General features: G+C 42.4%; 1 protein-coding gene across 5 annotated transcripts in view; it reads left to right on the top strand.

The window, feature by feature from the left end:
- vps13a (vacuolar protein sorting 13 homolog A) overlaps window positions 1-15,525 on the top strand; it is a 51,598-nt gene that overhangs the window by 9,638 nt on the left and 26,435 nt on the right. For all 5 annotated transcript variants that reach the window (XR_013964255.1, XR_013964256.1, XM_080766413.1 and 2 more), the window contains exons 18-41: window positions 173-374; window positions 843-957; window positions 1,077-1,213; window positions 1,791-1,923; window positions 2,176-2,293; window positions 2,516-2,657; window positions 3,026-3,128; window positions 3,750-3,925; window positions 4,965-5,121; window positions 5,321-5,400; window positions 5,748-5,807; window positions 5,960-6,164; window positions 6,947-7,063; window positions 7,310-7,413; window positions 8,290-8,457; window positions 9,166-9,470; window positions 9,885-10,032; window positions 10,850-11,027; window positions 11,678-11,802; window positions 12,000-12,169; window positions 13,110-13,366; window positions 13,770-13,954; window positions 14,829-14,969; window positions 15,211-15,420. Coding sequence is in view for 3 of the 5 variants with exons in the window: in XM_080766413.1 (XP_080622539.1) it covers window positions 173-374; window positions 843-957; window positions 1,077-1,213; window positions 1,791-1,923; window positions 2,176-2,293; window positions 2,516-2,657; window positions 3,026-3,128; window positions 3,750-3,925; window positions 4,965-5,121; window positions 5,321-5,400; window positions 5,748-5,807; window positions 5,960-6,164; window positions 6,947-7,063; window positions 7,310-7,413; window positions 8,290-8,457; window positions 9,166-9,470; window positions 9,885-10,032; window positions 10,850-11,027; window positions 11,678-11,802; window positions 12,000-12,169; window positions 13,110-13,366; window positions 13,770-13,954; window positions 14,829-14,969; window positions 15,211-15,420 (3,736 nt within the window). In the remaining 2 variants the exon portion in view is untranslated. The remainder of the gene's footprint in view (window positions 1-172; window positions 375-842; window positions 958-1,076; window positions 1,214-1,790; window positions 1,924-2,175; window positions 2,294-2,515; window positions 2,658-3,025; window positions 3,129-3,749; window positions 3,926-4,964; window positions 5,122-5,320; window positions 5,401-5,747; window positions 5,808-5,959; window positions 6,165-6,946; window positions 7,064-7,309; window positions 7,414-8,289; window positions 8,458-9,165; window positions 9,471-9,884; window positions 10,033-10,849; window positions 11,028-11,677; window positions 11,803-11,999; window positions 12,170-13,109; window positions 13,367-13,769; window positions 13,955-14,828; window positions 14,970-15,210; window positions 15,421-15,525) is intronic.

The following is a 15,525-nucleotide window of genomic DNA, read 5'->3' as shown; positions in this document are numbered from 1 at the left end:
ACATATTTTAAAACATGCTTATCAGGATCAGCTATGGAATTTGTATTTTCTTGAGACTGTATGCTGGGTTAAAATCTCCACATCACTCCAGAGTCAAGCCTGCCTCCCTGCTAAGCTTCCTTTACCTGATGGCTCTCAGGTTCTGACATTCATTTTCTTTCTTCTTTTCCAGACTAATAGCTAAGCTCACTCTGTTCGAGGTAACGGGCCTGGGTGGTACTCGGGCCCCTCCCACCCTGCTGTCATCCAGGAAGGCTGCCACGGGAACAGGAACTCCACTTCTTAGCATCCTGTTCGAGACCAACCCACTGGATGAGAGTTCTGACCAGAGGCTCCACGTAGAGTCACAGCCCCTGGAAATCATCTATGATGCCGTGAGTTGTGTGAGAGAGTGTGATTGCAAAACGTGAAACCGTACAGAATCACTGACTTCATGCACAAGATATAAGATACTATTTCTGTCTACTCACTGCATCTTGTTGGTGGACAGTTCAGAAACCAATAACCATCGGTAGGCAGGTCTGGTAATTTAAACAAGTATTGTATAATTTTCTTATGAATGCAAATACAAGCATGCTAAGTTTCCAGGAAAACAAAGGCTGCAGTTTCTATTAGCTTAGAACCCCCATTGATGATGTCATTTGTAGGCAGGTTTCTGAATTGTCCATTGCCAACCAATGAAATGACACACAGTGAGTTGACGGAAATGGTGCCATCTTATAATGAGCATTAGTAAGAGGACCAATTATATGAAGACAAGTGAGTGAAGTCACAATTCACAAGTGCTCCTTTAAGTGTTTAAAAATCCTTCTTTCTGTGCCTTTGTGTGTTCACTTCTGCAGACAACAGTGAACAGCATGTCAGCGTTCTTCATGCCCCCTGAAGACCTGCAGTTAGATGAGCTGACCAATGCTACCTTGATGAAACTGGAGCAATTCAGGGACCGTACATCCACAGGTCTGTGTGTCTCTCACACACACACACACACACACACACACACACACACACACACACACACACACACACACACACACACACACACACACACACATTGTGATTGTCATTTTGCTTTTCAGGTCTTATGTATGTTATTGAGACACAAAAAGTTCTAGACCTGAAGGTGAACCTGATGGCATCGTATGTCATCGTTCCCCAGACCGGCTTCTATGACGCCACTCAGAAAATAATACTGCTGGATCTGGGACACTTAAAGGTCAGAAATTCTCCTTATATCCAAGCTGGGAAACCTCTGTTCCCAAAAGCAGACAACGTATCTGCTGTATGTTAGGATAATTGCTGGTCCATCCTAAGCCTGATGCATACTTTGTTGTGCATTGTGTTGCGCACCGGAAACAGCCAATCTACAAGCTCGTACGTTGTCACATTGTTACAGTAGGTTATAGATTTTATTTTTGAAGCATGCAAGTAAATATAACCATGTGTCCATCCAAATCATATCTATAACATTAACTAATATTAGGGATGTAGTGCAGAGCTAAGACATTCTATTTGGAGAACAGAGATGCAGAGATGCATTCAATATGTCTACAAGCTTGGAAGTGTTTCATCGTGTCGCACTGAGCTTGTAGATCTTCTATTTTCAATGTGCAACACCATTGTATGACAGAGTACACTTTAAACATAACCTTAACCATTATTTAGTTTTATATAGAACATATAATAGAAACTAGAAATAATAAAGTATCGCATTCACAATTTGCCTGGAATTTCATTTGATAAAAAACAAATCGTGGGAAAATTGCATCAAATCGAATTGCATTGTGCACCAGGTGTTGAGTCAGAGCAAGAAGAATCTGCCACAGCTGTCAGTGACCAGCAGCACCTTTGAGGATATCATGTCCAGAGCATACGACAGCTTTGACATACAGCTCACCAGTCTCCAGTTCCTCTACAGCCAACCAGGTGCAGTACACACAGTACATGCACGTTAGGTACAACAAGTTAGGCTGCACATGCTTGAAGAACATGCACACATAACAACATGGTAGCCCGGGTTACAGCCTGATTCGCTGCGTTCCGTGGAGTGACATTGACAAATCCATGGAACACAGAGAATCAGGCTGGAACCCAGACTAACAACATGGTGGTTAAAGAACATAAGAAGGATGGTTCACACATAATTAATTGCTTAATGTCGTTTTCCATGGGAGTCAGAAGGGGACTGGAAGAAGGCGCGTAAGCAGAAACAGTCGGCGTTCCACATCCTAGAGCCGGTGGATCTGAAGGTGGTGTTCAGCAGGGCCATGGTCGTTACAGACTCGCGCATGGCTAAGTGAGTAGGCCGCTTTTCCAGTTTTTCCCTGAGCACAGCATATGTTTTATATTGTTTTAAAGGGATTCATTTGGAGCAACATGTATTTACGCTATGCTGAAAATGGCAGCAGTGTTGACGAGGTGCTGAGCATCTATTCTTCGCTGCATGTGCACGTCTGGCATATTATGTGGCTCTGACTATTTGTATTCATGTCTATTATGCCCTTGTACATGTTTACAGGTTTAAGATGTCTGGGGAGCTACCACTGCTATCCCTTCGTATCTCGGACGATAAGATTCGAGGCGTGCTGGAGTTGATAAACAGCATCCCACTTCCTCAGAGCAGACCTGTCGCACGCACTGCGTCCCACACCACTCCTAAGGTAACAATGTCAGGGTTTCCTCCAAATAAAATCCCAGGGTTAAATATCTCAGACAGGCCGGAAGTCGGACACTATGTTTTTGCCCTTATTTGCGTGTGTGTCTGCACAGTAGCTATAGTCTCCGTTCATACTGTCTGGAGCACGGAAGCTCTATTGATGATTAAGGGGGAAAGCGAAGGCCGCACTCGTTTCTTCTTTCTTTCTACAGTCACACGAATGAATCCTAATATAAATCAAAATCATCTAAGAATAATCGCTTGCTGCTTAGCAGAAATGAAAAAAAGTAAAATAAGTGTACAGTAAGTTGACAGGAAATGGAGGGAGAGAGATGGGGAGTAACACGCAGCAAATGTCTTCCTACCTTTTAGGCAAAGCAGTACACCCCCACACTGACTCCCAGGAGACACTTGACCGACCTGCGTTCCTCAGTGATGTTTGAGTCATGTGAGACCATCAGCATCACTTCAATAGGTGAGATACGAACACAAGTTGCTTAGCCTTAAGCAGCTTTGTCAATTTAATAGTTTTTTTTGTTTTGAGTGCACAAACATTGCGTAACACAAACCTTGAAGACAAAGGTGAGGACGCAAATTCTGATTGGCTGCAATGAGATGATGTATGATGATGTACGGTGATAAGATCGCCCCTCACTTCTCACGGGTGTGATTTTTATATAGGAAGATAGAATTGAATGGAAGCAGTTGTTAATTGAGGCGTGTTCAGTGCCAGCATCAGCCAGTAAAAAAGCAGAGTCAGAAAGCCAAAAAGCAGGTATTGTATTCAGAAAATGTTGGGGGGAGGGAAAGGTAAAACTGGTATCACGACAGAGAGGGTGTACACAGCCGGTGGGGGTGCAAACAGAGCTTATGGCCAGGACTGAATGTAAAACGTGTGTGTGTGTGTGTGTGTGTGTGTGTGTGTGTGTGTGTGTGTGTGTGTGTGTGTGTGTGTGTGTGTGTGTGTGTGTGTGTGTGTGTGTGTGTGTGTGTGTGTGTGTGTGTGTGTGTGTGTGTGTGTGTGTGTGTGTGTGTGTGTGTGTGTGTGTGTGTGTGTGTGTGTGTGTGCGCGCGTGCATGTGTGCGCCCACTTCAGGTTCAGAGGAAGACTTGTTCTACGATGCTCCTACCTCTCCTATAGATGACCGTTCATTCTTCGCGGACATGCCCGGTACGCTGCGGCGCTCTGACTCCGTCAGATGGAGGGGCCTGGTCAAGAAGGATCCTCAGAAGAACATGACCGAGTTCCTCATGACATTTGAGATCAATGAGGTAGCATTGCAAAACGGTCAAAGAAGTTTCACACAGCAAACAAACCAATCCATAATAATAATAATAATTGCGACTGTAGGTCGCAGATTACTCTGAAAACCTGTCCGCCTGTCAGGTCATGCCACCATATATGGACATCAACCCGTTGCGCCTCGTGACACTAGATCTAGATATAGGAGCCGGCCAGCAACTCTACATCTGACCTCAAACCCTTAGATCTCCATATATGGAGCTGACCTGTTCTGACATTCCATATGTTGATCCCTCCCCATCCGTCCTTCCTCTTCGTCTCCCTTTTGACTGATACCTGTCCATTCAACAGGCCCGAAATTTTTGACCCAACCCTACCTGGGCCCTCATCAAACCCTGTACACTCAAGACACTGCCCCCGCTGCCACCCTTAGATCTCATATATGGAGCTGACCTGTTCTGACATTCCATATGTTGATATGACCTCATCAAACCCTGTACACTCAAGACACGCTCCATATATGACCTCATCAAACCCTGTACACTCAAGACACATAATAACAATCCCTCTGATTTATATAGCTTCAACAACAACTATGACAGTGACACAGACGCAGAGACGGCTCCCTTGACTCAAATACACCAGAGTAAGGCCAAGTGTGGACAAGGACGGAGTGACACATGCACAACACACAGACGAACAGTCTGGTGCTGGTTGCGCCTCGGTGGTGGCTGCGCCTGGGGTGCCCCTCCGTGGACTTGTGGAGCTGGAGCAGTGACTTGGCCAATCACTGCTGACCCGCCAACTGGAGAGTGTAGTGGTTAAGGGTTGAAACACTCTAAGAAGGTTGGAGACCACCTGATGACCTCTCTTCCAGGCCAAGCCACCCATTAGAAATGGATTATATTCGCATCTTTGATGTATTTACAAACTAGCAGAGAGGTTATAGAAAATCTACATATACATTTTGGTATAATCTAAATAATAATAATCACGTTATCTTCACGTTATTCTTCCTTCTTCTGGCTCTACTCTATTCCTTGTCCTGCAATCTGTCTCTCTACGTAGATGTCTGTACAGCTGTGTCGTCTATCAGGGGATGAGGAGATCACAGTCCTTCACCTGGACATCGAAGGAATGGGCACTGAGCTCAAATTGCGCACCTTCGACATGTCATCAAAGACGTTCTTGCGTGAGATCTGCCTCAAATGCCCTGAGTACATGGGTTAGTAGTGCCTCAACAGCAGGCTTGAGATTGAAATTTTCAATAGAACTAGATTTTGGCGTTGTTCCGAGTGTAACTCTTGGAGGATTATCATCTAAAATATTGTCATATCATGTTTGAGATGAATCGGCAGCGTATTACATCTCCGTAGATTTTCTGTTATTTTTATGCTTGGTTTTTCTTTTCATGCTGCCTCCAGATTCTGAGGAGAAGGAGGTTCAACTCATCACCACTCTAGACAACACAGAGGATGACTTGCTCATGCTGGAGTACATTAAGGTACTTTTCCAATCCACTTAAGTCACTGGCCTGGTGTTGTGGGTGCAATGACAAATCACATCTTTGTTCAATGACAAATCACATCTTTGTTTTATTGGTCAAAACAATTTCTACATCTCGAATAGCTTCTGACTACCCCACGGGAGAATAATTAACCACATGAACCCTAGCATCCCTGTTCTGTGGCGAACGTTTGGCAACGCGTTGCAAGCTTGTAGATCGGCAATTTTGTAGAGATTTGGTGTAGAGGGAAACAAGGATGGGGCCTCGTATAGAGTGCCTTTGGCACTCTGGTCAACAAAGTATATTGGGTTTCAATTTTCTTTCTTCTGTTTTGTCATTTCCAGGCTGATAGGAATGGTCCTGAGTTCAAATCTGAACACAAAAATACAGAGCAGCTAATCAAGGTGAGAGAAACTCTAAAGTTATCTTCAGCAATTTTCACAATGTTGACTTTATAAAATTAAATATATACGTATACGACATACTCTTTTCTGCTGTGCGGAACTCTGCAAGGAAATGATGTTGCATACATACATATTTTAATGTTACCCACCAGGTGGTCTTCTCGTCGCTGGACGTGCACCTCCACACAGAGGCTCTCCTCAACACCATGAACTTCCTCAACAGTCTGCTTCCTCCACCAACCAAGAAGGAGGGAGGACAGGATGAGCTGCCTACTATCCCAGAAGAGGATGAGGGGGAAGGGGAAGTGGAGGCAGAGGAAGAGAAGAAGGAGGAATCAGTGGTTGCCAAGAGACAGAGTAATGTTATACTGTATTTCATTTTATTTATGGATTAAGTAGCATTGTTAACCTGTGAACGCACAAATACAGCCTATAATTAGTATATGCATGGAATTTGTGCCATCTTCATATCATGGAACACATCTTTAATAATACAAAAAAGCTAGTTTAGCTAGTTAGTGCCAGGAGGTCTCCCAGGAGTGTGCAGTGAGCAATAGATGTGTTTTCCCATTGCTCCTGCTAATATGGAAATAACTATTTCAATGGGTCAGTATTGTTTTCGATTTTCAGTTTTGGAACTGGAAAGCGAGGTAAAGCGACTGTCCACACATTTTAAGGCAATACAGCAGAAATGAAGGATTTAGAGAATGTATAAGCTGTCGGCCCCACTGACTTTGTTTGAGGAGAAGCATATCCTAGACCGTTCTCACCACATCTCGTCAGAGACCAAGGTGGAGATCGTGTTACGTCTGAATTCATTCTAGATTCTAGGCCAGGCCATGAAACTACTGTACACTGGTACCATGGCCAAAGCTTTTCCATCTATCAATATAACACTCCCACAGTGGCGAAGCATAGTGCAGGATTTTGGAGTTGTGAAACGGTTCCTACGTGATCATCCTGGCGTGAAATATGTGTCGCAAAAGAGCTGGTGGACTTAGACTTAATTGGAATAAGAGACACAGAAGTTAATATTTAATAATAGTATAATTTCAGAGGGCTGTATAATTTCCTTTTCCTGAGTTTCGTCTCACTTTCTATTTATCTTCCCTCTTTACTTCTTACATCTTTGTCCATAGCTTCAAAGAAATTGAAGTTTGAGGATGTGGTGAATCTGCACATCAGAGCAGATCTCAACTGTCTGAAGGTTTTCATCCGAGGAGAGAAGGCCAGGATCTCTGAGATCAGTATTGAAGGTATACCTTTCACCCACTGCACATAACACGCTTAATGAACACCCTTATCTTATCCCCTACCTAATTTATACTTTGTCACACAACGGCGTTGCTCAATGGAAAATAAATAATTGTGCAAAGTACATTATGTCACCAAGTGAATATTTTGAAGCCATGAGTGGTGAAAACTATTGAAAGACTACCTAGTCTACCGTAGGAAGTTGAAGGAGTCTTAAGTTACTAGTTTTGTGATGTCGTACTGTCCAGGTCTAGTTTCAGAGGTTCTGATGAGGAAAAAGGAGATGGAGATTCTGGCCAACCTGAAGAACATTGTCATCCTGGACTGTGACAAAGATGCAATTTACAAGAAGGTAAGGAATCACTATTAAAAAATCACACCCGTGTGAACTGAGTGCTGCAACTCCCCTCTCTCTACCCCCCCCCCCATCTCTCTTTCTCTCTCTCTCTCATATTAGCAGGCAACAGTACAGCACTATCTCTCTCTCTGTTTCTGGCACAACAGCGCCCCTACTGGTACTAATAATCATACTCGTGCTCATTAACGTCACATACATAGGCGGACAGGGACATTGCTGTTCCTTGGAGTGGTTGCACCACTCAAAAAGTTAGTAAAGGTTTAGCTTAGACATTCTTTTACTAAAGGCTTAACCCATTAAGACCTGGCCACACTTTCAAAAGATTATTCAAAAATGTTCAAAAAGAGCAGATTGCATGCATGTCACTGTGAGCTTGTATATCTGCTATTTCTGAATAGACAACACAAAAATTACAGAATCTAAAATGATACTAATGTCGACATGCTTCCCTGGTTTTAATGGGTTAATTATCTAGTACAATAATCTCTTACTGTACCATATGTTTACAAGTCAATAGACATTTTTTTTAATAACTTTATTTGAGTTTTAACGGATACAAATATTTAAAAAGGTTATCTTTGAAAAACAAAGAAGGGTCCTGCACACTGTCAGAAACTTGCCAAAAATGTTGCTCTTTATTGATCAACGTTTCTGTCGATTAGACCTTCATCAGGACAGACAATACAAGACAGGAATTTTCTTGTATTATAAGTATGCTTTTTTGCCCTATGCACCTGTCACTAGCCTTCTGAGGTGTGCATCGGCCTTTTGCTAATAACTGATACAAATAAACATGTAATACAATTATTATCCAATAGACAATTTCAAGAACAAAATTATATTATAGTCCCATCTATCTTGTCTCCCCAGGCAGTGTCCATAGCAGATAAGGAGGTGTTTGCCTTCCGCATGGTGAACTACACAGCTGCCACCGAGGGAGACGCCTATCTGGATATGTGTAAAGTAGACACTTCCATAACACTAAATGTGGGATGCATCCAAGTCATCTTCCTCAACAAGTTTCTCTCTTCAATACTGGTAAGATAAATGATATGTTTTAGATCATATTTGTTTAGAGGCTGTGTGTGTACTTTGGTTTAGAATCCCACACATAGCACTGTCATGTTATGTAATATTTTTAATGCAGTAATACACTGAAAATGTATCTTTATTTTTAAAAAGAGAGAGGATCTGGGCACTCAAAGTGAGGCTTGATCGCCTTTAATAAATTAAAAAGGCAACTGCCAACATGTTTCGACCAACAAGGTCTTCATCAGGGCAAGAATGATCAGATATCTTGCTGCTGATTTGATTACATCCTTGAGAAAAGATTTTAAAGCAATTTCTGTTCAATTAAGCTGCTTAATTCTAAGGTTGCATTCACACCTGGACATTTTAGTTTGATTTAAACATCTTGTTGACGGAAAGTCCAGTTCGTTTGCGTTGTTGGAACTTATTCTGATGCGAACCAAATGAACAAACTAAAATAAAAAATGTGGTTCTCAGTTCACTTTCAAGTGCACCAGAGTTCGGTTCACTATATGTAGACATATTTATATATTTTTGGTGATTTATCTATCTATTCTTACACCCACCAAGTCACCCAACTACCCACAATTAGCCTCTAATTTACCTAGATACTATAATGTATGAGTTTTATCCTGTGCAGATTGTACTGTATTTAAGATACATGCACTTCCATAATTACATTTACAAATTAGCTGATCTTTCATCTGTGTCCCCCAGGCTTTCATCAACAACTTCCAGGAGGCCAAAGAGGCCTTGGCTGAGGTGACGGCGCAGGCAGCAGAGAAGGCTGCCACGGGCGTATTGGAACTGGCAGAGCGCAGCATGCGCATTGCTCTTAACGTCCACTTCAACGCTCCTGTCATCTTCCTCCCCCAGTCCTCCTCCTCCACCAATGTCATCGTAGCCGACCTGGGCTTGATCTCCGTCAAGAACCACTTTTCCATGCCGTCCAAAACCCACACAAAGATCCCCCCTGTAGTGGATATGATGTCAGTGGGACTGAGTGACCTCAAAATGTACAGGTGAGTGCAAGACCATCTGTAAAAGAGTAACATAATTGAAGCTCCTCTATACGTTACTTATCAAAATTGGCTCTTGGCTGAACGCTTTATAGGCTAGTGTTGACATTTGGCTAGTTGTAGATGGTTTGAGGCCCTTAGTTTTATTCTCATTCAATGAGTTTTAAATGTACCAACCTTCAACTATATAAAGTAACGGATTGTTATTTCTTAGCCGGGAGTGTGACAAATAAACGGAACTGTTAATTTGGTGATACCATGCACATTTATACGGGTTCATGCTTTTATTTGCGTTTAGAAACCTCTAATTCAGCCGGACATCAAGTCATTGAGTCATTCAGTCATTGAGGCATTGAGTCTCATATCGGGTACATATTGTTTCTATTTACAATTCCTGCATGCTCTGTTTGCTTGCAGAACCACATATGAGGCAGAACGGTTTCAAGGAGAGACTCAGCTTCTAAAACCAGTTAACCTGGACTTGTCTATCCAAAGAAACCTGTCATCCACCTGGTACCACGACATACCTGATATCAAGATTACAGCTCACCTTAAACCCATGAATGTGAGTAGTGGTCGTTTGCAGTATGTATGCACATACAACACGGCTATTCAACAAAATTGTTCAGGGGCCGTGGACGATTAGTTGAGTTAATGAAACACAATGAGTACAACAAAAATAGAATCATATTTATCTTGGAATCCACATGAGAACGGTGTGGTTCCAATGTGTATCTTGGTGCCCTGCCTGTGATGTCAGTCATATATGATGTCAATCATCCTTGAGATATATGGTTGGTTGATTTATATGACTAGCCCTTACCCGTTGTGAGATACTTGCATTTTTAATTCACTAATAAATTCACTATTAATTAGTTAAATTGGAAAAAGGGCTTTCTTTAAGACCTCCATATTATTGTGGTCAATGCATGTGTGAAAAGTGGGAGTGATTGGTGCAGGCAGTGAGGAGCTACGGCAGTCACAGTGACACACAGACAGACACACATTCAGACATTGATTGAATTATAGTATGATGATGATATGATATGATGATGATGATGTATGTATGACTCCAAATGTGGGCAAGGTTCTAGCCCGATCAGAGCCCTTTGATTTCCATCCATTATAAAAATGTAAATGTTAATTATTTTAAAAAGTGTATCAGTGTTGATTATATTAAAAAAAGAAGAAAAAAAAAAAACAGTTTGATATTCTTCAGTTGAATCTATCTTTTTTGGGAGAGACGCGGTCACATTCAGTATGATAAGTTAGGCTTTGCGGTCTTCGCCTCCATGTCTTGTCTGCTCAATGTGAATCGCTGTGTCCAGTATATATTGTAAGTACAGTATACCAATGTGTATCTGCATCTGTTTATCTTACAGCTGATTCTGAGTCAGGGTGACATGACGGTGGTACTGCGTACACTGAGCGAGAACCTGTCGGAGACGTCCGACAGTGACACTGTGCCCCCTCCCCCTCCTCCTCCCACTACCGACCCCTCCTCTGAGACAGCATCCACCAAAGAGTCCCAAGGCTCTGGAACTACAGGACCAACCAGCAGTAAGGAGCAGTGTGCGTGCGTGTGTGTGTGTGTGGCACTCGCTCAGAATTGTAATTGTGCAATCTGCCCTGGCTCAGGGTTATTGTAAGGTTTGGCCCAATAAGCGTCTAGAAATGAGTCGGGAGCATTTAATGTTTGTTAAACATGCGTATAACCAGAATTTCCAAAATGTGTGAGTGACAATTAGAGTGTACCCCTAAATTGATATACTGTATAAGATCTTAGTTATTAGGATGCGGACACTGATGCTTATGTATGTTATGTGTCTTCCTTGTTATAATGGGTAACACTGTGAAATATATTTCGTTGTAATGATAGCTAACACTTTGATCTTTGCGTAGCCAGATGATCAAAGATCTCCCTACTGATACGTCTGGTGATATCTAAATGCATTGAATGGCCTAAACCGGGTGAAAAAAGAAAAAACAGCATCACAGAACAAATGCAAAGACTTTGAGGAGGTCCTCATATGGGATGGTATTGGGTTGGTTTTCAAAGCAGTGGGCGTATATATATGTGTGTGTTTTGCCAGCGTCCATCCCATTCTTTGTATTTAGATTTCCCCAGACGTATTAGATTACTGAACTTCTGGCTACAAGAGAGTGGTGTACCGTGTAACAATGTGTGATATATTTTCTTGTTCTAATAGGTAACACTGTGGTGACCGCTGCTGTTGTGGAGACACGTAAGAGTGGAAAGGTGAAGAACACACTCAAACTGGACTTCAAGTTTGACTCCATGACGCTGGTCCTGTACAGCCCCAGTGAGAACGAGGTGGGGGAAAAGCACTGATAGTCATATTGCCAGACTTAACTAATTAACTAAACTGTAAATGATGTTCTAGGACCCCTTCTCTATCGCTTACTTTCACTTGCAACTTGGGTGCAATATGAAAAATCAGACTAAGATTTGCCCTCTCTGTGTCCCTTTATCCATTCATTAAATGTATTTTGCATCTCTTTGTTATTCAGGTGCAGCTGCTGGACTCCCACGACGAGCAGCAGAAACTGGCAGAGTTTACTCTGGGAACCATCTCCACCTCCTTCAACATGTTCTCTGACAGCTCTATGAAGGCCTCAGTCAGACTGGCCAACTGCCTGTTGGACGACAAGAGACCTAGAATCAAGATGGTCACTTCCAGGTACTAAGGACACACAAAACAGACACATATACTTATATCAATATAGGCACATAATCCTATACAAATCTATAAATGCACACACTAAAAACAATGTGCAGTGTAGTTTTTGTTTAATCAACCTTTACTAAACATTTGTAATGCTGTTCAATGTAACACACACACACACACACACACACACACACACACACACACACACAGAGAGAGAAGCCGTTGTAAACAGTCTATTCGGGCATAGATGGGTAAACACTAACATTACCACATACACAATCTTAGCTGATACAACATGCGATAATACATCTCCATCTCTCCCTAGACAGATGATGTCTCACAAGTGTACAATACTCTGACTGTGACCCCTGATGTGACCTGTGGGTGTACGTTGTTTGTTGATGTTTGTGATGATTTTTAAAAGAAAAAAATGGGTGACTATGTGCAAAGATATTCTTGTCAGATGTACTGCTTGGCTGTCCCCAATAAAAAACTAGACAGATGGTGTAGCTTGTCACCATTCCTGAAGTGTGATCCAGTACAGTATGTTGGAATGTGTTCAGAGTGTGACGGGGCTACTTACCCAGTCCATCCATCTCCATGGGCTGACAGGCCCTGCTGAGGGCACAGATTGGGTAGACAGTGGTGGCACGCCAAGACACAGTCAAAACGGAATCATCAGCGCTACACAGAAAAACACATACTGCTCATGTCATATGTTCATAATCCACAGGCCTGGGTTTGTAAGAGAGAGCATGTGAACATACGTAGCTACATACACAGACCTACTGTAGAATGTGTTCAGATATGATTTGATCAGCGTTCTTTCTTTACTGCCTTACTTTCGATTCGTGCTAATAATACTTCTGTCTTTACTCTTATCGCTTTCCCTTTGGTTACATGCCCTCCTACACTCCCACCCCTCCCAACTCTCCTCATCATAACCTCCCAGGATGATGGAGATGCGACCCGGCGCTGAGCAGAACACGATGGTGGAGGTGACCTACCGCCAGGGCCGCGAGGGCACCACTCTGGATACAATAGTTCAGGACCTCTACCTGTGTGCCAGCATGGAGTTCCTGCTCACTGTGGCAGACATCTTCCTCAAGGCCACCCAACAGGGCTTTGCTCCAGCCCCGCAGCCCAAGGCCACCAACAGAGGATCGGATAAAAAGTATACGGCCTCTTCAGCTTCATCCAAGGAGAATGGTGGGTCGACACACTTGCCACTTAGATGTAAAAGATATTCAAATCGATGTTTTTGTTCTCTGTTTAAAGGAGTTTTATGACTTTTATCAAGAAATGTAGAACAAATGGGTTTTATTTGTTGATTTCCAAACCCAAACCAAACCTAGCTAAATCCAAAGTGAAGCTTGTGAAATACTATTATTACCCACTAATATATGTAGGTGTCAGTAGATACAAACTAGTGAATAAGGGAAGTCCGCACAACAGCTTCTGCTCCAGTGTTTTTATTAACACCGACAAAACAACACGTGTTGTTTGTCTGTGTTAGCCCCTGGCTAGTTGGTTTTCAGTTGTAAATTAATTTGCATGTTAATTGTTAACATCAGCCAGCATAATTATCATCGTTGCTCTTTGCTATCCTCAGTGCCATCTCCAGTGACGGCATCCAAGAGTGAGATCAATGTTCTGGTGAGGAATCCAGAGATTGTCTTTGTGGCAGATTTAACACGTGGCGACGCCCCCGCCCTGCTGATGACCACGCAGTGTGAACTGGTGATGAAGAACGACGCAGAGGAGTCGCTGATGACTGCCGTCATCAAGGACCTCAAGGTGAGCTCTTTTGCAAACCCCAAAAAGTCCTGCAGTATTAAAGCATTCTACTGAATGAATAATTTAGATCACCTGGGAATTCATTCCCCTTTGCCTTGCCATAATGCAACTGAGAGCAGGCAGGCGTATCAGAGTGAAGAGAGCATAAGTTGGATGCGAGGGCAATGATGAATCCTGCGTAATAATGTTTATCACATACGCATTGTCTTATACTGTATATTCACAATACAATGACAAAATAGTATTTGAACGGTGATCTGCTTAAATAACTCAATATAACCATAAATTTCGTGCTTAATGAAGGATATCGTTAGAACATGAATCATCATAGTTTAACGTTCATTAGAATCAAATACTGCCCCATGGTTATACTCCCGTGACTTCTGTTCTTGTTTAGTTGATGTTCTGTCAAAATCTAAGAAGAACTTGAACAACATTGAAGTATCCACGTATTGCTGTGGAAAACTGAGATTTTCTATCAATTACGGAGGTAGTTATTTGACAACACAGTTACCGGCTTCCAACCTGATTATTATCCATTCTGTGAACCGTAGAAGGTCAGTGTTTTCCCCTCTGTGTTTTGTTTCATCCATCCAGACTTAAGAGAATTAAGCAAAGAGGTCTCGCCTCCCAGTGGTGCCTGTTCAGTCCTCTTTAACTACTTTAGGTGCTCATAGGTCAGCTGTCATATAACCATTTGGGAAGATATCAAATCAAATCATCATATCGGGTAATACAGCAGCTGACTAATTAGCACACATGTATCACCCACTTACTTGGTCTATTATCACTTCTCTTAAGCAGGTCAAATAAAGCCTTGGACTTGGTATGTGCTAAAACATTCCTGATGACTGACCTGCTACTGTTTTTGTAGATTGTGGCGTGTCCCTTCCTGAGGGACAAGAGGAAGAACGTAACCACAGTGCTGCAACCCTGTCAGGTGTTCTACAAAAGCACCCAGACACCCACCTCCCCTCAATCTTTGGAGGTTTGCATCAACACCCTTTCACTGAAGGTAAGCTTTCATTTATTTAAATACATATGAACACATCTGTGTGTTCAGTTCATATTCTATTCAGGGACATTTGTTACAGTGTTACGAAAAGATTAGGATATGTCAGACAAATATTTTCAAGTTTATAGCATTTATCTATGAGCGGTGTCAAACCAAGGCCTGACTGACCTGCATACACTGTAGACTCAATTATATTAGAATAAGTGCAATGCGCCTACCTTCAACATCTCTCCATGCCCAGGTGTCTCCCATCATCATCAACACAGTTATCACCATCCAGTCTGTGCTGACGCCTGCTGCAGAGACACCACAGGAGCTAGACAGCCCCATACCCCCTGAGTTATGGGAGCGAAGGACCTGGAAGGACCTCAAGTTATGGTTCCTGGAGGAGGAAGGTGATGAGGATGCACAGTCAATAGTCCCATTGATACCACAGGGAGAGTCACTACAGGTAATGCCACCATTGGGTCGATAGTACTTACTATGCAATATTGATTGATTGTTTTTTTTATTTTATTGTTTTACAAGACAAGACAGAAAAAACAAACTTACAATA

The sequence above is a fragment of the Protomyctophum bolini genome (genome assembly GCF_963924005.1).
Source record: "Protomyctophum bolini genome assembly, chromosome: 6".
Classification (NCBI taxonomy): domain Eukaryota; kingdom Metazoa; phylum Chordata; class Actinopteri; order Myctophiformes; family Myctophidae; genus Protomyctophum; species Protomyctophum bolini.
This window is presented reverse-complemented; position numbering and strand designations above follow the sequence as displayed.